The sequence below is a fragment of the Atractosteus spatula genome, chromosome 8, assembly GCF_055471065.1.
Source record: "Atractosteus spatula isolate fAtrSpa1 chromosome 8, fAtrSpa1.hap1, whole genome shotgun sequence".
Classification (NCBI taxonomy): Eukaryota; Metazoa; Chordata; class Actinopteri; order Semionotiformes; family Lepisosteidae; genus Atractosteus; species Atractosteus spatula.
The window spans coordinates 33,424,866-33,451,539 of NC_142713.1; the positions used below are offsets into that span (position 1 = coordinate 33,424,866).

Here is a 26,674-nt window from a genome sequence, read left to right on the forward strand (position 1 = left end):
CGCAGAGGTTGCTGGGATTTGCTGTTATGGCGCTGCACGCGATCGTTAGCCAGGTGCTGTAAAAATAACCGAGGAACTTAATGATTTGCTTATTCGTCTGTGGCCGATTGTTCCCCTACGCTATATAGACATATACGGATAGTACCCGCTACAGGTACGATATTTATTTGAATTAATCGTCGATTGTAGAGGCAATTTATCAGCGTGCTATCTAGTGAACTAAAATGCATTTCTCCTCCAGATATCCAAAAACAGACCAACTGATTTATGATGTATAAAGTTTTCATTAGAGCTGTTGCTGATATAATATGACACGGTCATATTATGACATTTGTATATAACCACAGAGCCAAACCAGCCTGACTTTTAAGCTCGTAGAATTTTTATACGTTTCACGGACATCTTACCTTCATGTTTTATTTTTAAAAGCTAAGGCATGGTTTTATACAACCTTTTGTACGGTGAATACTTTTCTTTTGTGCAAACAAGTAGGATACATTTATTAGTTATCATACATATTTTAGGTAGATTTAAATGACTGTATTGTTGTAATTAAGAAAGTCTGCATGTTAGGGCAGGTGTTACTTCTCTCGGTTTCCAGTTCCCGTGTTTTACATGAGAGTCTGATTGACCCTGAATAATCTCACGCAGAAAAGGGGAAAATAGGTTGAAATGAATGCGCTGAGTGTCCTAGTTGCCCGATCTTAAACCTACTGTAATGTGCAGTGTTCTGGGCTGAGTTTGACAGGAGGGAAGACAAGGTGGTTGTGATTCCTAATAGGACAGACTTATGAATTCTGAATATAATAGTTTGTGGCATAAACACAACACAACATGCTATCTCCTATTACATTTTCAAGATACATTTTTTAAAATACGGGAAAGGCTTCAGTTGTGTTTGCTACATATTCCTTAAATTTATTTAAGAAGAAAATGTTTTGGTGCCCCCTTAATTTTGTGTTTTGTAACTTTACAGTGTTTTAATCTTGCATCAAATCAGTTGGACTAGCATGTCTGCTCAAAATAAAGCCATAGAACTGCAGCTTCAAATGCGACAAAATGCAGAGGATCTGCAGGATTTCATGAAAGAGCTGGAGAGCTGGGAAATGGACATAAAGAAGAAAGATGAGGAACTGAGGAGAGAGAGTGGTGTTGAAATTACACAAGTAAGTTTGTCATATGAGAATGAAGAAAATGCAAATAAAAGGCAGCCATTCAGATATACTTGTTTGGTGCCTTGCTGTAATCTCTCAGGAACACATTTCTTCAGAATGTAAGCATTTATCAGGTTTCATGTTAATTTTTCATCCAATCATTTTAAATAATTTTTTACTTGCAAAATAAAATTTTAAAGCTTATGAGACATTGTGATGTTTGCAGTTGAAATATAATGTATTGTATAAATTCACAAATAGTGTACAGTGTATGTGCTATATTTAGCCATCCCCCTTATCCAGGAATGTTATGTATTCCATTTAAATAATGTGTTCTAAAATATTAACAGTAGAAACATAGCTTATATGATGTAGAATTAAACCAGTCTGTTAATACACCAGTGTCTCACAGAATAATGATCAAGCAAGGTACAGAATACATAAAAAGAACCATAAACATTAGAAATGCCAGTAAAATACTGTGCACAAATCTGATGAGAGTAAGGTCCCAGAAGTTGGTTAGAGATGATGCAGTCCTCATGTTTCCACCATGAGAGTACAAGCAGAAAGAAACAGCAGAAACAATAACCTGCTGATTGTGCTGTTTTTGAGATGTTGAGTTATATTAGAAAATCTAAACTCTTACATCTGATTTAGGAAAATTTGCCACCCATTAGAAATACTGAATATAGAAAGAAGAAAAGAGAAAATAGCAAAGTGGCTGCCAAGAATGCAAAGAATGAAAAGAAGAAAGCATCCAGAATAAAATCCTGCGATTATGTGGCATGGGAAAAATTGGATGTGGTAAGTTCATCTCATTCTAACATTGTTTTCTCAGCATGTGTCATCTATGTTTTAATATTCTTATATGATTTTCCAAATATCAGAACATGCTGTTTTACTCAGAGATCTATTTGATTGATGTTCTTATTGAGCAAGATGTGCTTGAGAAAACCGAAGAAAAAATCCACGTTTTTTGATTCACGGCATTCACATTTGACAGTGAACAACTGTATATCTTTTCTCTCCTCGGCACTGAAAAATACAATAGTGAACTCCATACTTTCCTTTATTTATATTAGGTGATATAAAAACTCTAACATGTTTATTTACCTGCTGTGGTGAAGTTGCTGAGTTAGATTAACCTTTGTTCCATCTAGTAGTACTTTTGATAGATTAAAAAAATTATTCAGCATTTGTTGAACTAACATAAAATATCATGAATTGTCTTGTATTTCTTAAGAATACATTAATAAAATTAGAAATGTTATAAATGGCTTTTATTGACATGACTTATTTCTGAATTAATCTTGTATAAAACCTTAAGAAAAACAGCAATGGAGCTAATTCACAGTGATTTAATGTTAAATGTTTGTAGCATTAAAAAATGTATTTTTTAATATGTGATAATATAACAAACCATGACAATATTATTTTCCCGTCAATCTTTTGTCGTTAATTTGTGATTTTAACCTAAAGAAATAATTTCATACATAAATTTTAGGATAAACTAATGGAATCAGTAGACAAAGAAGAAAGTCCAGCTGAATCTCATGAATCTGATTCTGACGAAGATGGGATTCATATTGACAAGGATCAAGCTCTTTCTGAGAAGGAAAAAGTGAGTTTTAAGTCTCTTTATTTATAATGCCATAATCTTTTTAGTAACCAGTATTAATTCAAGTATATATATAATAATAAATTCTATATGAATTATATGTATTTAGCTACAGGTGTTCTCTGACCTGCATAAACAATCTTTAAACATTTTATAGTTAAATCTGCTGCCGAGTAGAAACAAAACACCCCAAAAAAATTGCCTAACACAGATTGTCCTATTACATATTTAGTTTTAATGAGACTGTTTTGAAAATCATTCAAGTTTTAGCAACAAGTGAAATTGTACTAGATAAAAGTAGAATGGTAATTTATTATAATAATAACACATTTTTCATTATCATTTGATTTATATTTTGTGTGTTTCTAACTCTTCAACAGTTATTATTGTTTGTTAATTCATTATCCTCAATAATGACACCTGAATTAAGGATCTATGGTATTTGTGATGAAGGCATATTGATTCTAAAAATGATTGGGTTGGGTCTCTTTGTGCTAGTTCTATGTATTTTAAATATAAGTAAAATGTGTTTTAATGTAAAGTTCTTTAATATAAAATGTTGGCAGTGTGAAGTTTGTGATTGTAGCTACTTATTAATACATAATTTATTGTGTTTTATATTATGTATTGAGAGATGCATGCTACAGTAATCTGTGATATTGGCAGAAAACATTTCTGCATTTAGAAAACTATTAATACTTTTAGTGTAGAAAACTAACTGGAAATCAAATATACCTTACAATGTTCCTCTAAAGTTTGTTTATATTATTTAGGGGGCTTTTTAATATACTTTCAGGGGAATAAATTCTTTAAAGAAGGAAAGTATGATGAGGCAATAGAGTACTATACAAGAGGTATGTGTGCTGATCCATATAATCCAGTTTTGCCCACAAATCGTGCTACCAGTTTCTTCAGACTAAAAAAGTAAGTATGCTCTTTTTTCTGCAATATTGAAAGAGAAACATTATTTGATCAAAACATTTCATCTTGCAAAATTAATGTAGTAGTCCTTAATTAGTTAGATGGCTCTTCCTATCATTGTGAAGCAGAATTCAGCCGATTGTTCACCCTCTAATAGGAAATGTGAGCTGGGTTTAGACACAGGTTAGTTTTACCCTACTGATGGTGTGTTGTTGCAATAGTAATCCTGCGCAGTATGAGAGGAACTGCAGGTTTAAACATTTGGTTTCTGTGTTTGGCTGAGGAGCCAATGGTGCAAAGCTATCGTCTGTGGGATTCGAGCAGGTAGCTGCATCAGCATGCATAGGCTGCAAAGCCCATTCTCTACTGCTTTATCCTTTCCCCCGCTCCCCGCCCCGCTCCACAGCCAAAACATTGCTTTTCTTTTCATAACCTTTCAGCATGAAATGAACATTTACCTGTTCATTTGTGGGATTCTAAGTTAGAATCCACCCTAAAAAGAATGTTTATGTTTGCAGTTTGGGTTATTCTGATAATTATTCATATATCTGGAAACCGTTTCCTAACAATCCAGGCAGTTGTGTATTTCTCAGCCGATTGTTCACCCTCTAATAGGAAATGTGAGCTGGGTTTAGACACAGGTTAGTTTTACCCTACTGATGGTGTGTTGTTGCAATAGTAATCCTGCGCAGTACGAGAGGAACTGCAGGTTTAAACATTTGGTTTCTGTGTTTGGCTGAGGAGCCAATGGTGCAAAGCTATCGTCTGTGGGATTCGAGCAGGTAGCTGCATCAGCATGCATAGGCTGCAAAGCCCATTCTCTACTGCTTTATCCTTTCCCCCGCTCCCCGCCCCGCTCCACAGCCAAAACATTGCTTTTCTTTTCATAACCTTTCAGCATGAAATGAACATTTACCTGTTCATTTGTGGGATTCTAAGTTAGAATCCACCCTAAAAAGAATGTTTATGTTTGCAGTTTGGGTTATTCTGATAATTATTCATATATCTGGAAACCGTTTCCTAACAATCCAGGCAGTTGTGTATTTCAGTTGTTACACCAGAAGTTGTACTTTGAGCCTTTTGATTTTTCTCTTTTGTTAGGTATGCTGTAGCAGAATCTGATTGTAACTTAGCGCTTGCTCTGGACAGAAACTATATTAAGGCTTATGCCAGAAGGGGGGCATGTCGGTTTGCACTCAAGAAGTTTGAAGGTGCTCAACAAGGTGAGTTTTCATACTCGCATATAACATTCACAGTGTAAGTGCATGGAGGTGGAATATGTTTTAATTTTGTGATGTAACCTAATTTTTTAATTAAATGATTAGCTGTAATACTTCTAAACCAGCTCTGAAGTGTTTTATAGGTAATTTGTAATATATCTTTCTGAATTCATCTAAGAAGTTGGGTCGGTTGGTTTGTAAGACTCTTAAACTCTTAGGTTTGTAACTTTATCCTAGCAGTCCAGTTAAATTTGCTCATTTGGAAGTGTATTCACTCAAATTTACAGTAAAAAAAATCCTGCTTCTTTTCTTGGCTGAAGGACAATGGCAAGAATGATTTATTTTGGATCTAAATGTTGAACTTGCTAAAACTCAGTAAGTTCTTAGAAAAGTAAAGTGCCAAATCTATTGAAATTATTTGATTAGTGACTTCCAGTATATCCATTTATTTGAAATTGACCAAAGGTTAACGTTTTCTGCTAATATCATTAAAGATGCCATAAGTCTATTTAATATCAAATTGTTTTTTAAAGATTTGTATGGCATATAATTTTTAATCTTTCTTCAATTTTTCTAATTCAAGATTATGAGATGGTCCTAAAGCTGGATCCTGATAACCTTGAAGCACAAAATGAGCTGAAGAAAATAAAGGAGGTGTTTACCTTTATTACCTTTGCTGTTCATTATGGCTCTGATGTAAAAATCATGAATACTAAAACCATTTTTACTTTTATTTGTAGGCTTTGGGCTCCCAAGAAGTAAAACCAAACAAAAAAGAAACATTAGTGAATGAAGCACCACAGGTAGATGAGAGTGAGCAGAAACGGATTGAAGAAGAGCAAGCAAAACAGCAGGCTGTAATGCAAAAAGATCTTGTATGTATTATTATCTGAAATGCATTTATTCTAGGGATCTTCGTCAAATTTGGTTAAAAAGAACATTTAGATTAAAGGCTTTATTTAGCTGTAGTTTGTGTATGCCAGAAATCCTGGTTGCTGTAGGTTTTTCCACATTCATATAAGGAGGAATTAAATAATATATTGGAGTTTAGGTTCTCTTGTATGTCTCGAATTCTTCAGGAGGAGTGCAGCACCATTCCTTCTCGGCAAAGTCAGTCAACTCCATCTCCTGCTGGTTGATGGAGGTGGAAAATGCTGGCTCAGACATCTTTATGATATTACCCAATGGATTCAACAGCATGATAACAGCATTGTCATGTTCTTGAAACCATTGGGTGAAAAACTAGGGAGCATTTTTATTCTAGAAGATGCCCCTCCCACAGAAAAGAAAAGCTGCAGTATGGGATGAAGATGATTCTTTAGTACCATTAGTTAGCAGTAAGCATTGGCCTTGCCTTCTAAGGGAATGAGTGAACCGCAGACATATGAAGTATATTAATTAATTCCTGCACTCCACTCAAAGTGCTTTGGAGATAATGGAGACTCCCCTCCACCATCACCAATGTGCAGCATCCACCTGGATGATGCGACAGCAGCCATAGTGCGCCAGTACGCTCACCACACATCAGCTATCAGTGGGGAGGAGAGCAGAGTGATGAAGCCAATTCATAGATGGAGATTTTTCATAATATCACTTTTCATCTTTTAATGTTGATCCTTGTACCTTTTAGATTCAGCAAACATCTCAGGTTTTGGTAGATTCTGTATTTAGCCTTTTATGAACCAATCAAACGCAACAAAGGCAGCATCTGTATGTTTTATTGTTGCATTTTGTTGCTCGTCTAGATTAATCTAGATTTTTCATAATTTAACTGTGCTTCAGGGTAATGGTTATTTCAAGGAAGGAAAGTATGAAGCAGCTGTTGAGTGCTACACCAGAGGAATGTCAGCAGATGGCACCAATGCTCTTCTGCCAGCAAACAGGGCCATGGCATATTTGAAACTGGAAAAGTAAGTTCCTCTATTCCTTGGAAACACAGTTTAATATTGTTATCAATACTTGCCTTTTCATGTTTTCATTGAATTCACAATGTAATTTAACATTACAGAACAGGTAATAAGTGCAGCATGTATGCATTTCAGCTATTTTGCTTTACAATTTCAGAAGTATGGAATCTTCTATATTTCTTTTTGAGTTCTTGTACAGTTTGCTCTAGAACATGTAGGAGATATATGACTTAATAAATATCAGAAAACATGCACCGTGGACTTCTTAAATTGTTCCATATAGAACACTTTTAAAATCTGAGAGTACTGGGCTAAGGTGTTGTAAGTGTTGTATTGTATGTGTTTTAGTACCTTAAATGGAACATTGTTTTCATTTGAACTTTTAGTCAGGAGCATATCCATCATTGCTTCAGTACATACTAAGGAGTAACAGCTTTTTCCTAATATGAAAAGTCCTTTTCCAGTTATTTGTCCTTTACAGTAGCTTTGACAGCTTCTCATTATTTCCTTGTTTCTGAAATTGCCTTGTGATATGGGTGTGAATAAACATGGTTGTAAGCTTTGGGCTGCAAGATGACATTATGAGTAGCTGTGCAAGCCCCTGCTTGCCATACTGGGGCTGGGAGAGATTCTGAGGAGTATGGTCTACATCAACTACATCTACTGAGTGATGCAGCTCCTACTGATGATACTGCAAGGCTACAGTCCTCTGGAAAGTCACAGTGGTAACTGCTGCTGATCTGAGTTCACCCAGCCCTGGCAGCACATTGGGCATCCAGGTCACAACTAAAGAAATAGTCTGGATTTAAACCAGCCTTGTCTGGATTATGCCTGTGTTCCTTACTTCACTTCAGAGCTCCTGTATATCAAAGTATTTCAATTGGTTTCATAACTTTTGTATCAAACAGGTATAAAGAGGCAGAGGATGATTGTAGCACTGCCATTGCTCTGGATGCGACTTACACAAAGGCTTTTGCCAGGAGAGGGAGTGCAAGATTAGCACTGGGAAAGCTGAAAGAAGCCAAACAAGGTAGGAGTGTTGTGCTTTTTGTTGTTTTTTTTAATAATCACATAGAGTTTGTGAAATTTAAGATCCTTGAAATGAGTACTAAAGGTATAAATATAATGTAGTCAGTGCTATCCCGGCATCACAACATAGTCTTCTTACAACTCTGCAGCCACAATCCAGTTGTCAACTGTAAATACCCAGACTTTTCAGTTTGAATAACACTGCTTTTACTGTACTTCTGAACTGAACAATTGAACAAACCCTCGTCTTGTAGTTGCAGTGTTTTAATTGTACATGTAATCTTTCCTGGCCTATATTCTGTTGAAGTATTCTAATAAATGCTATGTGTTTTCCAGATGATCAAAATAATGTAATACTAACTATTAAGGTGTTAAAGGTCGTTGTTGGGCAAAGCTTTGTATTCACAAGGGCTCATTAATAGGCACTTGTATTTATTTATTGATATAGAAAATTGTAGTATATCAATAAATTTTGCATAATGGATGAAATCTGTGGAAGTATCCTCTGGGCTTAGTATTGAATAACACCAAAGGGTTCAATACAAATGTTATTTTATTTAACAGATTTTGAGACAGTTTTGAATCTGGAACCAGGGAATAAGCAAGCAATGAGTGAACTCGAGAAAATGAAAAAGGTACATATGTATGTATACTTTTTATTGAACCTAATGTGGTAAATCTGAAATTGACCTGTCTTTGTCAAGAACCATTAGATTTGGGGAAAAAGGTAAAACATTGAACAGAAGGAAATAAAATATTGTTTTCTGTTAAAGGAGATGGTTGCAAAAGGTTTGATATCAGAAGATCAGCCTGCAGAACAGAACATACAAGGTGATTGTCAGAGAAGAATTGTACAGCCAATAAATAAGCCACCAAATCTGCGTTCAAAAGTAAGTACTTTTCTAGCATCAGCAAATAAGATCTATTGTTTCCCAATAAAACACACTGTAGAATTCCCCAAAGATATATTATTTACTAGCTGATACAGCTAAAGCTCTAAAATTTAAACAAAACATTCATTTATCATTATTTTGAAGACTAAAATTGGGAAAACGTGACCTTCCTTTTGTTTCTTTTAATTGGTACATTACCATTTTAATCTCAAAGGCTGCAAATCGAAACATCAGATATGCATGCCAGTATTTAAATTAATAAATGATTAATTCATTTGGCTAAGTCTTTTATCCAGAGTACCTAAATTTGTACCTGTTTGTACAGCTGAGTATTTTACTGAAGCAGCATGAAGTGCATTGCTCAAGGGTACAACGGTAATGTTCAACTTGGGCTTTGAACCCACAAATTCTTAATTATCTGCTCAGACTCCTAGACAGTACCTCACACTGCTGCATACCAGAGTTTACCAAACATATATCTTTAAAAACAATAAATATCTTTATATATTAGATACAATATAGAAAAATAGATCAAATATGTCTTCATTTTACATAATGCATATGCTCTTCCTTTAAATAATATTGTGCATCTTTTTATGACCTTCCCAATCCTTAGATCCAAGAATTTGAAGTCTTTGTCCTAGTGACTAAAAATATCTTGATAGTCATGTAGAAAAAGAGTAGCCACCTTTTCACAGCCACCTCTGTGCATACCTTTCAAATATTAATCTTCAGTTCTCTGCTGAATTGTGCATTATTAAACCTCACAAGTCATGAATGAGGCCAAGCATTTCTCTTTTGCCGTTGCTTATGGGCATCATCATCTTGAAAGTAGGTTAAATAATACAGATTAGGCTAAGGAAAGAGATGGGAATGCATGAAAAAAATGACAGTGCTGTTCTGTTTTAGTTGGTAAACAAAAAGATATAATAGAAGACAAAATCATACATCTGAACATGAACATGTAAACATAATTACATGTAACTAATCACTTACTGGTAAGCCATCATACCTTCACACAGAGTTTGCAAACCATGTACATAGTTTCCATTTACATATTCCTATTTTTTGTGAGTGATGGATGTTGTTTTTTTAAAATGTATTTATGATTATAAGGCATATAGAATTGTCCAGTGGTAAATGATGGTAAAGGTGTCCTTGTGCTGTGTTGCTGTAGAATTTGGAAAAAAAAAGGAAAGAAGGAAAGTGATTTGAATGTTCTCTTCATAATAAAACAAAAGTGTGCAGTTTTGTACAGCACTTCAGAATCACTAGTCTTTAAGATATTAATATGTTGGTATATTTTTCTGAAATCCCCATTTCCATTTGAATACAAAGCAAATAAAATTATAGCACCTGCAATTTAGATTATTTATCTTCCAGTTAAATATTACCAGGTGAAGGAAATGTTTCATCAAAACAACACCTATCTCTGACAACTGGTGTCTTGAGAAATTATCATATATAAATGAAACCCACAATTATAGACTATATAATGTTTGTTATTCACAACTTGGAATCAATTGAAATGGGCTTCTAATATATATAGTTAAAGAGAGCAGAACATTTAATACTAGACTTGGATAAAGCTGTCTGGCAATAATACCAATAATAACTTAATGTATTTAAAATTGACTTGCCGAAATTAACCTTAAGAGAACCTATTTAAACTATTTAATATTTTATTACTACACACTTGCAGTTAGTGAGCACATGAATAAAAATATCATTGTCTTAATGAATATTGAGTGACTGTATTTATGTGTGCAGTGTTCCTATAAACACCTCCTACACGTAATGGTCAGATTATTTTAAAACCACAATCAAATTAATAAACTCTTAGCTGCAGGCAAAGCATTGTTGCTTTGAAGTGCAAAATAAACATTTCCTTTGGCTGGAAAATCCCTATGTATAAATCATATTGAAAAGTGGATTGTGCATTTCTGTTTTACACACCTTTTCCCTCATTCTGCAAGAAAAAGAGAACAGTATCAGGTTAAAAATGCTTGGAAACTTTGCAATAGATGCAGTGTCCAGGGTTAGTTTCCACTGTTTGCAAAGATGCAACAGACCTTTTAATTTCTTAATATTTTTGTCTCGAAGCCTAATGTTTGAAAATAACGCAAAATCTCACCACTTTAGACTTATAAACAGACCATAACTTATCCTAATGTACTTATGAAATAAGAAATAGAGAATCAGTTTTGAACTCGAGGCACACCTGATACCCCTTGTCATTGGAAAATTAACTGATATAGCAGTGCCATAGCAGAGAACCTAAAACAAAAAAAGGATTTCTGTAATAAAAATCATAACTATGAATTTGTAAGTTCCAGGATTCAGTACTATAAGAACCTTGACTGTGTTTAACACTAACACCCACTATAGTTAATAGATCCTAAGGCCTGAGGAGTAGTGCTCATGTTCCTCACATTCATATTATTCCACAGGAAGCTTTCAATTTTTCTGCATCACTTTTGCTGGGTTGTTTATCTCTTTTTTGGCATTTTCTTAATTTTTATAGTGGTGTATTTGATCTTCTGTAGATATTAGAAGTTAAATTAAATGCCACATTGGAGCTAAAAGTGCTGACACAATTTGGCATGCGTTTTCACTTTGTGTTTTGAGTTACTCTCTTCATGTACTGTATGTAGTCATTTTCTTGTATTAAGGAAAAACTATTTGCTTGAATTGAGAATTATAACTGAGTACTAAAAGTTAATGTGTCTTCATTTGAAATAGCAAGCTGAGGAAACAAAAATCAATTAGGTGTTAAAAAAGAAATAAGAGAAAAATCAGACCTTCCCTGGCTAATTGAGTTGTTCTTTTAATTAGAAGAGCATTTTAGAAGTACCCTTTGAAATATTGATGTAAATATAGTGATGATATTGATCAGTGAAGTGCTTGAAGATGGCTCTTTGAAAAAAATCTAAAGAAACTGATTTGATTAAGTATTTGCCTCAATAAAATGAGGCAAATAATCAGCGTTTTGGCTGCAGAGATTTTTTCTTTGGTTTGCTTTTAATGTTGATTATGTTGTTTAAAGTCATATAAGACTTTTTTAGACAAATATCTAAATGGTCTTAGTGTTGGTGGCATTAAAACCTTCTTTAATGCTTTCCGGTGTATAATAAAAATAATTATATCCATGCATACATAGTAGTTGTTCTGGTTAACTTTTTTTCTTAGGTTCTTAAAATAACAGTTGTTTTGCTCTTAGTGAAAATAAAATAACCCCCTTAACCCTTAATACCTTTTTTTTTCTCTGCAAATGTCGTGAACTTATTATAGCTTAGAGTTTATAACACCTTATATACTGTAAGATTCAATTGCTGTGATGTGTAGTGTTTCATAGCCGTTCAGGGACGCCAAATATGTAATCATAGTGGCTCTCTGAAGGCACCAGTTCTGTAGGGTTTGGGCATTTACTGAGACAATTATTAATTGTAGCAGTAAATCACAAAATTGATTCTTTTGATGGCTTTAGAATCCAACCATGCGACATAACTCAAACAACGCACACACACAGGTACTAATACACGAGGATACATTTATTAATACATAGAATATGCATGTAAACCTAACAGATCTTATCGAGAGGGTTATCAGAATACAAAAGGTATATATTCAATCAGTTACGAAGTGTTACACATCAAGAGGACATACGTTCAGTATATCATTCATTAAGACCGTTTCGTAAAGTGAACTTGGTTACAACTTCTACATTAGATACTCAAAACAAGTACATAACTCTTAGGAATTAAATTGATATCAACTGGTTGGGATAACAATTGAATTCTCGAGCTGTAATGCATTGAAGTTGAATACTCATCCAATTTCTGGGGATTCAGATCTCCTGCAGGCACAAACAATCAGCTGCAGGCTTGTTGCTGTCCAATCCGCGCTCTCTGGCTCCGTGCCAGGCTGTGCTGTGCGGCTTGCGACGGTGCGCTGCTGATGCTCACTGACCGGCTAGTTAGTGTTGGCTTTAACTAGCAAAGTTTGTGCACAGGAGAAAAGATGACTGTGGATCCCAGCAAGTCAGGAAGAGGACCGGTTCGTTCCTGATGAAGAGCTAGTTCTGAATAGTGATTCAGCTGTCCACAGTTCTGACCTGTCCACGAGGCCTGCTGCTGGTTACTCTCTGGCAACCTCCACTCTAGACTCTTAGAACAAAGGAAAGTTCTGGCACTCGGACACACTGGCCGTTCCGTGGTTGTCCGGGCTGAGTCTCGGGATGGTCAGGAGGCGCGCTGCGAGAATGTCCTGCCCTTGGGAGCCTTCTGCTCCTGGGCCGTCCTGCCCTGGAATTCTCCTTTGAACTCCCTTTAGAACAGTCCACAGAATCCTCTCCAGAATCTTACTGAATCTCCCGAATCTGAATCTTGTTGAATCTGAATCTTGTTGAATCTCAATCTCCAGGCCTGTGTTGCCTGTTTTTACCTGGAGGAACTTCAGCTTGTTGATTGGCTGAAAGTTCCATGGGCATCAGAGTCCCACGTGGGTTACTCAGCCCTACCAGTCCCTGATTGGTTGATCAAGGTGAGATTATGAGTCACTTAGTCCTGACACTTAGTAATGCAGTCCAGATGTCCATCCGGCACTCCCTAGACTGATAGGCGCCAGTGGATGACCATTGATCATGATAGCCAGGCTTAGCTAAGTGCACCCCCCTTTGGGAGCTGTCCTAGGAAACCTTAAATCACCCTAATGGTCTCTCTGTGGCTGCACCACAGAGATGAACAGAGAAATGGGGCCTCATTTGGGAAGCTCAGAAACACTTAATTCTGCCTTATTATTAAGCCTCGCCGCTACATATCCCCCCTTTTTGAAGGTCACGAGGTCCTGAGGCGTTGTTGCCTTCAAAACAAAAACAGAGTTAAGTGATGTCCCTTGCCATTAGAACATTAATCTTAAATGTCCACATTACTCCTCGAGAATTCATACCAGAACCAGCATTGGATACAAACAGGATGAATAACATCTGGAGTATGTATAAACACGGTAGGAGACATTATCTAAGTCTAGGAATTACACATCAGGAAGTTCACTGTCAATATCTGATACCTCTGTGGTAGATATTTGGGGAGAAGTCACTTCCTTTCTTTTGTCATGCTACCTTTGACTCATTCATGCTACCCGGAGTACATCTTGATGTGAGAGTACATCATTCAGAGTACACTGTCAGTCATGATCCAGCTACCTGGCAGTAGTGTTACAATAACAACAGTTCCTGTTCCCAGCCCCCCGATAAACCACAACACCTGTGTTGGGTATCTGCTAGGGTGGTTTGGAGGTTTGTTCCATTAAAGCAAACTAAACTACCTGTACCTCTTCAGGGCTTACTGTTTCTTGGATTTCTATCCAATTCCTTAGTGTGGCATCTGAAGGCATCCATGACCTCAAGTTTGGTCTTATGTTGTCTGGTTCTAGACCGTACAGTGTTAAGTTACCATGCTGTACTATGGCCTCCTCAGGAACTTAAAGGAACTGTTTTATTAGGTAGCTGCATCATGCCTGTCACAAGTCACAGTGTCAGTTAAACGTGGTGTGCTGACCAGCCATTTACTTCCCACCTGCTCTTCATGGGGTTCATTAACCTTCCTCTGCTCGTTAGTAGCTTTACACCCTTCATTGGTGAATCGTTTAGACACAGCCAATGGATAGCTTTGGTAGCCATACCCATCTCAAGATTTGGAACCGAATTCAATCTTGGTTTGCCTTCTGGGTGAGCTATGAACGATGGGGTTAATGTCACACACTCCTCTACTGAGAAGAGTGGAATCAAGTGGGTTGGGAATTGTGCCGTGGTTAGACTGGCTACAGTGGCACTAAGCTCCCTTAACAGGTCTTGTGTCAACATTCTGGCCTGTTGCACACAAGCATAAACCCACTGTATAACACCAACAATCATGTCCACTGGTTGGGGAATAAGGTTTAACCCTGTTGCATAGGAAATTGCCTGTAGGGTTTTCCCTAAGCTTTCCAACTTTTGATGCTGTCGATACAGTCTGTCACTACCCTCTGGTATCTCTGACACCTGCCTTCTTGGGGCAGTCAGGGTGAGAGTGCCAGTAGCACACAAACCTACCAGAAAAAGCAAACGTGCAACAGTGGCGGCAGCAATCAGTCCTCCCAAAAGTCTTTTCGGGTGGCTGATCCCAGTCATCTCCTTCTGAGTGACTGTCGCCTTTCTAAGCTGGCGCAGCGTGTACATGGTGTCTTTCTCAGTATGCCATGTGGCATCTTGGGCACCAACATCCTGGAAATCTGGGGAGATCTGACGCAGCTGCTGATGCTGCTCCTCCTTTTCCAGGGCATCTACTTTTTCGATTTGTTCATGCCTGTGCTCTAGGAAACCTGCAGGGGGCGGTGCAGCGGTGGAGCATGCCTGACCCTCGGCTGAGTGGTCATCTGGAGCACCTGAGTGATCTGAGATTGTTACCCCATTCTCACTGTTCCGGTCCACCGTGCACACTTCCTGATTGAGGAATCCCTCTATCGGCATGTTTACAATCGTTCGCTGGGCGTGGGTGTAGGACACCTGCTCGCTCCCCCCTTCCCTCGCTAGGGGTTCAGGGAGCTGCCCCAGCACTGGGATAGCTAGTTCATTGTCTTTGAACTTACTATCACCCACCAGGCCCATGTCAGTGCAGGCGGGGATTCTGATACCCCTCTTTGCGATGTCCTGCACTGGCAGGCGGGTGGCTTGACCATCCAGCTCCAGTCTGGGTGAACCACTGTTGGTCAGACTCAGACTGACAGACTGAGCTGGTGGCTGTAAGAAAACCGGCTCGGCTTTCATTCCCTGTCCCTTCTGGGGGACTGGGTGTGTTGGCAACCCTGCTGTCGAGGCAGGAACAATCAGGTCAGTCTCACTCACTACCTGGTAGTTGTGAGAAATAATGTTACCTGACTGCAGGTTCCCTGGGTCACAGCAGAGGGAATCGGCATCTGGGATCAGGTGTGTCCACAGCGCAGTAGTCTCAGCGTCCAGCTGGACCTCCTGTCTAACCTGTGAATGTTGCACCAGGGGCACCTGGCGGTGGCCCTGTGACAGCTGCTCAAGCAGATCCTCACTAATAGAGGACCTCTCAGGGCTAAGGGCGAGGGCTACATCACCAACCTGCTCTCCTGCCATCTGGATCCCTTCCACCACTGCAGGGTGGTGGTCCTGACCCCTCTTGGGTGCCAGGGTGCACAGGGAAAGCTCCTTTTCATCGCCAGGTGGGGAGATCTGCTCCTCTTTAGGGATGTAAAAGGGGTGTGCTTTACCTGGTGGATCAGGCGGCTGCTTGGAGCACCGCTCCTGTGGCAGGGAGGCTGTTGTGACCTCAGCCGGGACACGACTTCCCTGTATATCCGGGGAACAAGAAAATATTTTTATTTCTTGTCCAGAGGGAACAGAGGGAATCTCCACATAGGCTTCTGTGTTCGGTGGGCACTGTGTGAGCACAGTCTGCCTCTTGGCCCCCCTTTCCTTCTGTACAGAAGGCTTAGGAGCCTTGACCTGTTTCCACACTTTGCCTTTCTGGTGATCCACCAAAGGTTCCTCTCTGAGTCGCATGCCCTTTTCTTTTTCAACCCGTTTGAGCTTGCCGTGTGACATCAAACACCTTTCAACCTCAGTGTCAATCAGTGTCTCACTGGGTAAGACATCTCCCATGGCAGCCTTGAGGTAAAAGCTTCCTGCTTTTCCTCCGTGTTTTACTGCCTGCTCTGTGACTTCAGGGGTGGAGTCAGCACTCGCTTGGGAGTGGCTGACCTCATCCTGGCAGGAACCCTTCCGCTCAATCAGATAGACTGAGGGAGGGAGAGGGGGCGGGTCTCCGCCTCCTCCAGTGGAGAGTATCAGCTCATTCACGCTTCCGGCAGCCTTGGGGAGCGGTTGTCCCTGTCCTAATAAAGCTTGTTCAAGCCTGGCCAGGCGGGTGGCTACTGAATCCTTTTGTTCAGCCTTTTCTAGCCCTTTCCCTTCCCCGGTGTTCTCATGGCACTTAGGACGCTGGGTGCGGTCCTGTGTGAGTGCTTTGGAACGGGGCTTAGCCAGCTCAGGAGCCTGTGCTCCTTCGAGCAGGGGGGAATTAACCCTGCTGGCTCTGACGGCGAACACAGTCGCTTTAGCAGCTTTTTGCTCAGAGCGACTTTGGACATCATACTCCCAGGCTTTCTGCGCGAATCTCTTAATATCAGTCATTTTCATGGTCTGTGCATCTGTATGCATTAAGATCATCTTTCTGACTGATGGATGGAGATTCGCAATGAATAAACCCTTGAAATGTGTGTTCTCTTCGCAACCCTCATCATTTCGCCCTGCAAAATAAGTTCGTCTAAGTCTCTCGTAATATTCGCGAGGGGACTCTGCTCTCTCGTGCTTAATGTTAAGAGCGGCGGCTATCGCGGCAGTCGGGTCAATAAACGCACTGTATTCTTCGATAAGTGCTTGACATAGCTGCTCAAAGTCATTACAGACTTCTTTCATCTGCCTAGCCATCCACTCATGTACAGCTCTGCTGGTAGTTTTCCTGACCAGAAACACTTTCTCCTGTTCTGTGGCGTTTGGCAGGAACTGCAGGTTATACCTGAGGTCTTGAATATAACTCTCGATATTATTCTCTGACACTGCGGGGTCAAATCTCTCTATGTCCTTCGCTAGCTCTCTCAGAGAATGGAGGTTTATTCTCCTAGCTTCTCCGCTGACGGAGATATGACGGAGATCGTGGTCAGACTTGTCGCTGCTAGAGAGAGTGCTTAATAGCGACTCGAATTCAGACCTTTTAGCAACCATCGTTAAACTTAAAGAGTATTACTTTTAAGTACGAAATCACAGTTTAAGATCAAGTATGCAATCAAACCGGTAGATTGCAAAAGATCACAAAACAATCAAGCACTGCTTAAAGAGCAAGGGGAACTTTTTTCCTTTCGGCTTTCAGCACACTGTATTGTCGTGTATGAAACCCGCGGCGTTTTATATTGAATTATTCCGCTTGGTTGATTCATTTCAGTCTTGCCACGCCCGTGCCAGGGACGCCATAAATGTAGTGTTTCATAGCCGTTCAGGGACGCCAAATATGTAATCATAGTGGCTCTCTGAAGGCACCAGTTCTGTAGGGTTTGGGCATTTACTGAGACAATTATTAATTGTAGCAGTAAATCACAAAATTGATTCTTTTGATGGCTTTAGAATCCAACCATGCGACATAACTCAAACAACGCACACACACAGGTACTAATACACGAGGATACATTTATTAATACATAGAATATGCATGTAAACCTAACAGATCTTATCGAGAGGGTTATCAGAATACAAAAGGTATATATTCAATCAGTTACGAAGTGTTACACATCAAGAGGACATACGTTCAGTATATCATTCATTAAGACCGTTTCGTAAAGTGAACTTGGTTACAACTTCTACATTAGATACTCAAAACAAGTACATAACTCTTAGGAATTAAATTGATATCAACTGGTTGGGATAACAATTGAATTCTCGAGCTGTAATGCATTGAAGTTGAATACTCATCCAATTTCTGGGGATTCAGATCTCCTGCAGGCACAAACAATCAGCTGCAGGCTTGTTGCTGTCCAATCCGCGCTCTCTGGCTCCGTGCCAGGCTGTGCTGTGCGGCTTGCGACGGTGCGCTGCTGATGCTCACTGACCGGCTAGTTAGTGTTGGCTTTAACTAGCAAAGTTTGTGCACAGGAGAAAAGATGACTGTGGATCCCAGCAAGTCAGGAAGAGGACCGGTTCGTTCCTGATGAAGAGCTAGTTCTGAATAGTGATTCAGCTGTCCACAGTTCTGACCTGTCCACGAGGCCTGCTGCTGGTTACTCTCTGGCAACCTCCACTCTAGACTCTTAGAACAAAGGAAAGTTCTGGCACTCGGACACACTGGCCGTTCCGTGGTTGTCCGGGCTGAGTCTCGGGATGGTCAGGAGGCGCGCTGCGAGAATGTCCTGCCCTTGGGAGCCTTCTGCTCCTGGGCCGTCCTGCCCTGGAATTCTCCTTTGAACTCCCTTTAGAACAGTCCACAGAATCCTCTCCAGAATCTTACTGAATCTCCCGAATCTGAATCTTGTTGAATCTGAATCTTGTTGAATCTCAATCTCCAGGCCTGTGTTGCCTGTTTTTACCTGGAGGAACTTCAGCTTGTTGATTGGCTGAAAGTTCCATGGGCATCAGAGTCCCACGTGGGTTACTCAGCCCTACCAGTCCCTGATTGGTTGATCAAGGTGAGATTATGAGTCACTTAGTCCTGACACTTAGTAATGCAGTCCAGATGTCCATCCGGCACTCCCTAGACTGATAGGCGCCAGTGGATGACCATTGATCATGATAGCCAGGCTTAGCTAAGTGCACCCCCCTTTGGGAGCTGTCCTAGGAAACCTTAAATCACCCTAATGGTCTCTCTGTGGCTGCACCACAGAGATGAACAGAGAAATGGGGCCTCATTTGGGAAGCTCAGAAACACTTAATTCTGCCTTATTATTAAGCCTCGCCGCTACAGATGTAATGGGTTGAGATTTACATATTGGCATATTGAGATTAGTTTTCTGTGTAATTAAATGCAACATTATAACATAATATTTTATTTTTTGTCAGGATTCCTCCAGATTAGTTTTGGGTCTTGTTGAAACTATTAGTTGAAATTGTTTAAAAACTCTTCAGAACATTAAATGAATCAATCTTTCCTACTGTATCCTGTCTTTGGTGGTATCCTCTCCAAGTTTCCACCCAAAGGACCTCTAAAGTCAGCTACAATAGAGGCACTGGGCAATTAGGATTGGACTATACCACCCACAGCACTCCAGGCCTCCCTCTGTCTCTAAATCTATACGTCTTTAAATTACTGGAACAAAATAATGACAACTGCTTTGCTTTTCCCATCCATCTACTCTATTAGTTCTAGTAATACCACAATATGTGTTGATTATAAAGCAGATTTTGAGCTTTCTTTCAACTTGATATATTTCACTGTTCAGAAACCCCTAAGACGAATGGTTATTGAAGAAGTTGGTGAGATTTCCATTTCTAAGAGGACAGAAATGACAACTATCTCAGCAGCATGTGAAACAACATCCTCGTCTAGAACAGTAGTGAGTGAAAGCCAAGGAAGAGCTGTACCAATGGAATGTGCTCCTAGTCCTAAAATGCTTAAAATAGAGGAGATCTCGGATTCTCCTGCACATTCCACTGACAAGTAAGTAACTAATTTTCTCATTTGATGTTCATGTCCTGAACTGGACTGTTTTAACACTGACCTAAGGAAAATTACATAATAAGAGAAAAGATGCATTTGTTCTGAAAGGTATCAAATACATGCCTGAAATAAAAGATGAATTACATAGCTCTTAAGGAAATAGTTAAATTAATGCATGTAGTTATGTTGAGAAAATGGAGGTGATCTTCAGAGAACAAAAAATCATTATTAATATTTTAAAAAACAATGTGACTTGTCAAACTCTGATCCTGCAGTGGGACAGCATTCCCACCAATTTTTTTTTTTCTGAGCCTTTTCATTTAATTATTTTGCTCAATTTTCTGTAGTAAATTTAGTTCTTAAAGCACAAACTGCAGAAATCTACTGATCTATATGCTTATGTTACCATGACCCAACAGAAAGATGTTTGTAGCTCCGTTTCTCCAGACTAAAATCAATAATGTGCTAAGTTAATTAAATGGATTAAAGTATTTCTTTAAAAGTACATAGACGTATTGTTGAAGCTGATTCCCTTTAATGCTTTATGAAATTGCTAGATGAGAACTTCAGATAAACAAACCGCTTGTAACCAAACAAGGAAGTCAGGCTGTAATGGCTTTGTTTCTAACCATTTTTTGATCTTGGGTTATTTTCACATTATGTTAGAGTTGTCTGGTGATATTTTAAGTGATTTTTCTGCGAAGAATGAGAAGCTAAAGATTTAATAAAAATAAACACAAAGAAACATGTATAAGAAATTATTGTGAATAAAGATTTAAATCAGTATCTTTCAGACCATGTCTTTCTCTATTATTTATTTTGCAGAAGTCCCATCACAAATGATGTGAAGAAGGTAGCTGAGAAATGTTCTGATGTGGAAAATGTAACAGATCAGAAGGGATTACATTCTTCCTTACCAGAGTGTTTATCCATTCCTCCTGTTCCTGCAAATTGCTTTCAACTTGAAGCAGACTTGAGGAAGCTGAAAAATCACCCAGATGTGATCTATAAGTACTTGAAGGTACTCTCATTTTCTCTAGACTGCTAAAATATATTTAAAAGAATTTAGTCCTTTGTATTGTTTTGCTTTGCATTGTTGAATTTATCAGATTAAATGAAATCATTAGTGAGCTTTCAAGATTTAAGTCAAATATGAAGCAATTTTGTATTGTGAAACAAGTGACTTTTTTTTTCCAGCAAATAGAGCCAAACATGTATCCGAAAATTTTTGAGATGTCTTTGGAACCTGACATTCTGAACCAGATTCTGAAGGTTTTCCAAACATTTTACATAAAGTAAGTCAATGTTTCAGAAAATATAAGTTACATTTGATTAGCTGATAATGTATCTCACCATAACATATTGAAAGCAAAAGTTGGATGGTTACTGTTATGTATACATCCTAGTAAACATTTTTAATAGATTTATTGATGCAAATTTGTTATTTTGAATTAACCTGCATCTACATATGTAAACAAAATTGCTGTCAAAATGTCCATGAATAATCCATGTGAACCTTATTGTTGAGACAAAGTGATTTCACTAAAGATTTTTCAAAGATTCTTGCCAACATAGATTATTCTCAAACAGGAATTTTCCACCAATCTCTAAACTCCAGGAGATACTCATAGGGGCATTACTGCCTAATTTATGGGGATATGTTTGAGGGTGAAAAAAACTCAGCTGCCACAGTGTATTTCTTTCATACAAAAAATATTTCAATGTACTGTAGCTGGAATCCAAGCAGTCTTAGGTATGCTTTTCTGGGTCATTCACAGCTGTAATCGCAAGAGGTTATGTTTGCTTTAACACTGTGGAATTATTGTTTCCATTAGCTTAAATATTGATAGTGTGAAAATACATAATAGAGATCTGCCTATTTATGCCTAGAAATCTGTTTGATACAGAAACCCTTACATATTGTAAACAGACTTTTGTCCAGTTTGGTCTGTCTTGGTAAAACTAGCTGTGTTTATTCTTTAGTTACTTAACATTCATCTGTTTATAAGAGACACACAAATTAAAAATGTTACTGAAAGAAGTTGCATTATATTATTCCAAATGTGTTAGCAGTCCCTAGCAATCACTTTATTATTCTTCCTTGGCATCATTTAACTATTTTGTAATGATGCTAATGCAATCAAAGCATATCAAATTGGTCCTGAATAAATTTCAGTTTGCACAACTCTCTGTACCATGCATATTTTTAAAAAGTATTCACCCCCTTTGGCATTTTTGACATTTTATTTTCTTACATCATAGAATCATAATAGGTTTATTCGGGAATTTGTACCACTGTTCAACACAAAATACTCTGTAATGTCAAATAAAATTAACTCTAAAGCTTTTTTCTTAATTAATTACAAATATCAAATGGTGTTGACAGTCACTCTGTTGATGCCCAGTTGTGCTTTTAATAATTTTAGAGTTTATAGCAGTATTATATAGTGGTGCTAGAAAGTTGGTGAACCCTTTAGAATTTTCTGAATTTCTGCATAAATTTGACCTAAAATGTGATGAGATCTTCATCTAAGTCATAAAAATAGATAATGAGAACCCAATAAAAGAAATAACTCACAACGGAATGCTCTACCATACATAATATGTGTAGCCAATATTCAGCTAAATATTTTAACACTGTTCTTTGCAGCCCAGTGTATAGGTTCTATTAGTAAATAATAATTGTAGTTATTCACACTTAAAAGCTCAAATACATTGAACTTATGTTCATGTATTTTAGGTATGAAGATCCAATCCTTGTTTTTGAGATTCTAAAGAACCTGGCGGAAGTGAGACGATTTGACATGGCAGTCATGTTTATGTCAGCAGCAGAAAAGAAAGGTAATCAATTTTCTTTGCAACCATCTTTCAGTAAAGTAAAATGTTGTTTGTTCATCTCAAAACAGAAGCCTTTTTTGTCTGCTATCGTGATTAGCAGTCTTCAGTGCTCTTTACCGTATGTTGATCTCTGTGCCTGTTTATATGCTTCAACCATTCTTATCCTCTATAAGTCCTGTTTTTCTGTGACCAATAAAGCATGCTTTACCTCAGCTTCATAGAAAAAAACACAGATATATCTTTTTTATTAACTAAATGGTCATTCCAAGAGAAAGAGACACAAGCTGTGGCAAAATGTTTACGTTTTTTTTTCCCTTTTTTTCAGTTGTACAAGAATTGTTCACCTCTATTCTTCATGGTGGCTTGGATAATGAAGCAGTCAGATCCCTAAAGAAGAAATACGGTCTTTGATGTTTGTTAATACAAGCCTGTTATCAACAAAATGAACATTTATTTTTAAAAAAAGTGTGGTCAACAATTGACCTCTCATGCTGTTGAGAAGAGCCCTAGCAACTGAAAATATTTGCACATAACTATTTCAGATAATGTAACAAAATACAAAAGATATCCAGTGTCTTTTATATGAAATTGCCAAGTCTAAATATTTTGATTACTATTCTGTCTACCCTTATGTGTTCAACTGATTATTGTTCTATGGATTTACAACGCTGTGATGTTTGTTGTACATACCCAGTTTGAGGTCTGGATTAAATAAATTAAATCCACATGACAAATGCAAGTAAAAGCCCCATACATGTTGGCAAGTTTGTATTGAGTTAAAGCAAGGAGCTCCTGGCAAACAAAAAGCTACAGTAAAGTATGAGGTTTGGAATTTGCCATTGCTTGATAGTTGTTCTGTAATCACATATATGATATGTAAATTGCAGTGTTTGATAGGTCAAAGGTTTAAGTTGATCTCTAATCTTGAGCATCTATTTAGTGTTGCATTATCACTCTCTTAATTAAACAGTATTGACTATGGCAACACTCACTTCTGGTTAAAACTGTCCATGCAAAATAATACCTGCAGCATATTTTAGTTAATACAGTTTGACCTGCAGTTTGCCATTTTACTACTTCAGGATTTTGCTGACCAGATGCAGCAGAGACCCACAGCAGAATTAAGTACATGTAGCACTGCTGTAGCTATAGCTGTAACTTTTGGGGTGCTTTTAAAGCTCATATAGTCAGTTGAACATGTTATCCAAGATAAAAAAAAGTGGTGGGTAGATGTTATCTAGTCTTTTTTGGTTTTACTGGTTCTTCAGAGCAGGCTTTTTGTATTGACAGCAATAAAAACATTCATGTGTTCAGTGAGAATCCTGTAATTACATATTTAGCACATTTACTTTTAAGTTGGTAGTTAAATGTTTTCTTGGACTGAGCCTTATGCAACCTAATGCAAAAATTACCAGATGGTGTTTAAAAATTAGCAATTTAAAATTAATTCCACCATAGCAAATTATAGTCACAATGTATTATTTCTAAATGGCATATTTTGAAATTGTGTTGGACTTCAAAGTGATTTAATGGAGTTAAGCTTTAATAAATTAGGACACGTGGTAATTTCCCTGTAAATGATTAATTATGCAATGTGTTCGATAAATATTTGTAAAGCTGGTGATGAATAAGAATTAGAAATAGGAAATAACATGGACATGAAACATTCTATTTCTTTATGAGGTGTATACAGTCATTCGAGTGATTCTTCTAAAGATTTTTTCCTGGTGTACAGATGTTTTGAGATACCATATCACAGAAAAATGTTAACTGATGATCTTTTATTCAAGGTGACTTAATAAAAAAAAGATGAAAATAGTTAATCCAGTTATATTGCATAACAATGATGAAAACAAACTTGAACTAAAAATATTTTACAACAGGGTTTCCAACCTTGACCTGGAGAGCCCCAATCCATTAAGTCTTATAGGTCATTATTCAAAGTATAAGTATGAAATGACAGGCTGTTGATACAGTGAGGCCAGCTTAGAGTTTCAGTATTGCAGGTAAGAACAAAGCCTTGAACTAGAAACTTTATAAATATGTAAATTTAAGGCTTAAGTACACAGGATTGGTTACACACTCAGGACAACTTGATTTCTGAAAAGCAGATTTAGAAAACAAAAGCCTAGAAAAATACATTGCAACATCAGTGAACCTGGTGAAGATCTATGCAGTTATACAGGAATGGCTTGGGGACCCAACACTTTTCATTATATTACAGGAGTGTCCATAGCCACGTGAAGTAGTAACTGAGTAGTGTGTGGATGTGTAGGGGAATGACACTGAAAAATAAAACACCCTCTACCATCCGAGAAGCACATTTGATGACTAAATATTTCACTTAATTCATAGACTCTTATGTAATCAAAAGAAATGAATTGCTGTGAAGTCATGCTTCTAGATAAATACGTTAATAAATGTATGAATTTTGGATATTAGTTACATATCTTTGGCATCGTTTTCATTAATTATTAATTCATGACTGTAATACACAACAGTGACTTTAAAAGTTGCGTAAGCACTAAAATGGAGAGTTTAGTAATAGAGTTGATTTAACCTATTGAATATCAAGGCTGGTGAAAATCCAGAAAAAAAAATACTAAAATGTCCCTTTCAGCAAGATAAACATGCTTTCATGCCATATGTATTTTGGAAGCTAAGACTAAATTGGTGCAGTCTCAATCAGTTTTTAACAGGGCATTGCATTATAGCCAAACACTGTCAATGATAAACCACAATCTGGAATAGCATGTTTTATGACCTCTCACTAAGACTAATGGTGAGGTACAGTGGCCTGGGTAGAAGTGTCAAGTCCCTACAGAACTTCAATTGTAGTGATTGATAACAACCTGACCTCATTTCATTAGATTAATCAAGTCTTGTGATCTCACTTGTTACCCTTAATGCAGGTTAATCCTGATTACAACATTCCAACAGAACAATGCACGTCCTTATAGTGTTTACGAAATTTTGTCTTCCTTAAAAGATGAGTGACAATTTTGCCATGAATGCCCTACTCACCAAACGTGATTCCTACTGATTATTTGTGAGATGAGCTACAGAGATCTGTGGTATGTACAAATCAGAGAATGGTGAACAGGTAAATGCGTCTCCGGACTTGAATACCATAGGACAGTCATCTAGTGCAGAGCATGTGTTGCATACATAGTTTGTCTTTCTTCCAACAGTGGAAGACATACTACTACAATTCTCTGCTTTTCACTGTAGACCCCTTTTGAACAATCCTATTGATAACAAATGTTAACTACTATAATTTACCTATGTCATGTAAGTGCGCCCATTAGACAATACATTTAAATATTATTTTGATGAAATTATGTATCGACTGGGAGACAACTCATCATGTTTTATAATTAAATTACTAATGGAGTTTTTAAATAGTAGTTGCAAAGGGATCAAACTGTAATCTTGCCTATTCTTGACTCTGCAACAAATAAATATCTTGCCTCCTGAGCATCTCTCCTCATACTTTTTAGTTAGTTGTGGATTTGAAGGAAGTCATACTTCACACTACTCTGCTTTCTTCATTATTTGCTGAATGTGTCTCCTCTGGTGGTATGGATCTTCATCTGAACAAAAGCTCAATTCATGAGTACCTAATAAATACATTAATAATTATTTGATATTACATTGTTTCAAAATACCAATAATGTTTAAGTTTACAATTCACAATGTTGTGAAGAAATTAAATGGTAAGTCTCTTTATTTTGCTTAGAGAGAGATCTTGGACTGTAAAGAGATAATGGATTATGATAGTTTTTTTAAATTTTTAGATTTGTTTTGAAGAAAGAAGGATTCAGAGTGAATGGTGGTGTGTTCACCAGGCTACATTAGTTTTGGAATAGCTTAAAGTACTTGTTTGA

General features: G+C 37.6%; 1 protein-coding gene across 2 annotated transcripts; it reads left to right on the plus strand.

Moving 5' to 3' along the window:
- Nucleotides 1-26,264, plus strand: rpap3 (RNA polymerase II associated protein 3). 2 transcript variants are annotated; one of them, XM_088923452.1, is made up of 17 exons: nt 1-154; nt 977-1,166; nt 1,812-1,958; nt 2,659-2,775; nt 3,569-3,696; nt 4,795-4,916; nt 5,497-5,567; nt 5,654-5,788; nt 6,696-6,823; nt 7,729-7,850; nt 8,414-8,484; nt 8,623-8,739; nt 19,732-19,949; nt 20,775-20,970; nt 21,147-21,244; nt 22,690-22,790; nt 23,113-26,264. In XM_088923452.1, exons 2-17 carry the CDS (start codon nt 1,011-1,013, stop codon nt 23,196-23,198), a joined length of 2,013 nt encoding a protein of 670 aa, XP_088779578.1. In that variant the 5' UTR covers nt 1-154; nt 977-1,010; the 3' UTR covers nt 23,199-26,264. The 2 variants fall into 2 exon arrangements, with proteins under 2 accessions (XP_088779578.1, XP_088779579.1); XM_088923453.1 differs by having other exon boundaries at nt 8,626-8,739.
- The last annotated feature ends 410 nt before the right edge of the window (nt 26,265-26,674 follow it).

What these genes read in the sequence shown, in the direction of transcription:
- rpap3 (XM_088923452.1), top strand. Translation starts at nt 1,011, where the DNA reads ATGTCTGCTCAAAATAAAGCCATAGAACTGCAGCTTCAAATGCGACAA. An exon ending in GTGGTGTTGAAATTACACAA is followed by an intron (nt 1,167 to 1,811) that starts GTAAGTTTGTCA and finishes CATCTGATTTAG; the next exon opens with GAAAATTTGCCACCCATTAG. An exon ending in CATGGGAAAAATTGGATGTG is followed by an intron (nt 1,959 to 2,658) that starts GTAAGTTCATCT and finishes CATAAATTTTAG; the next exon opens with GATAAACTAATGGAATCAGT.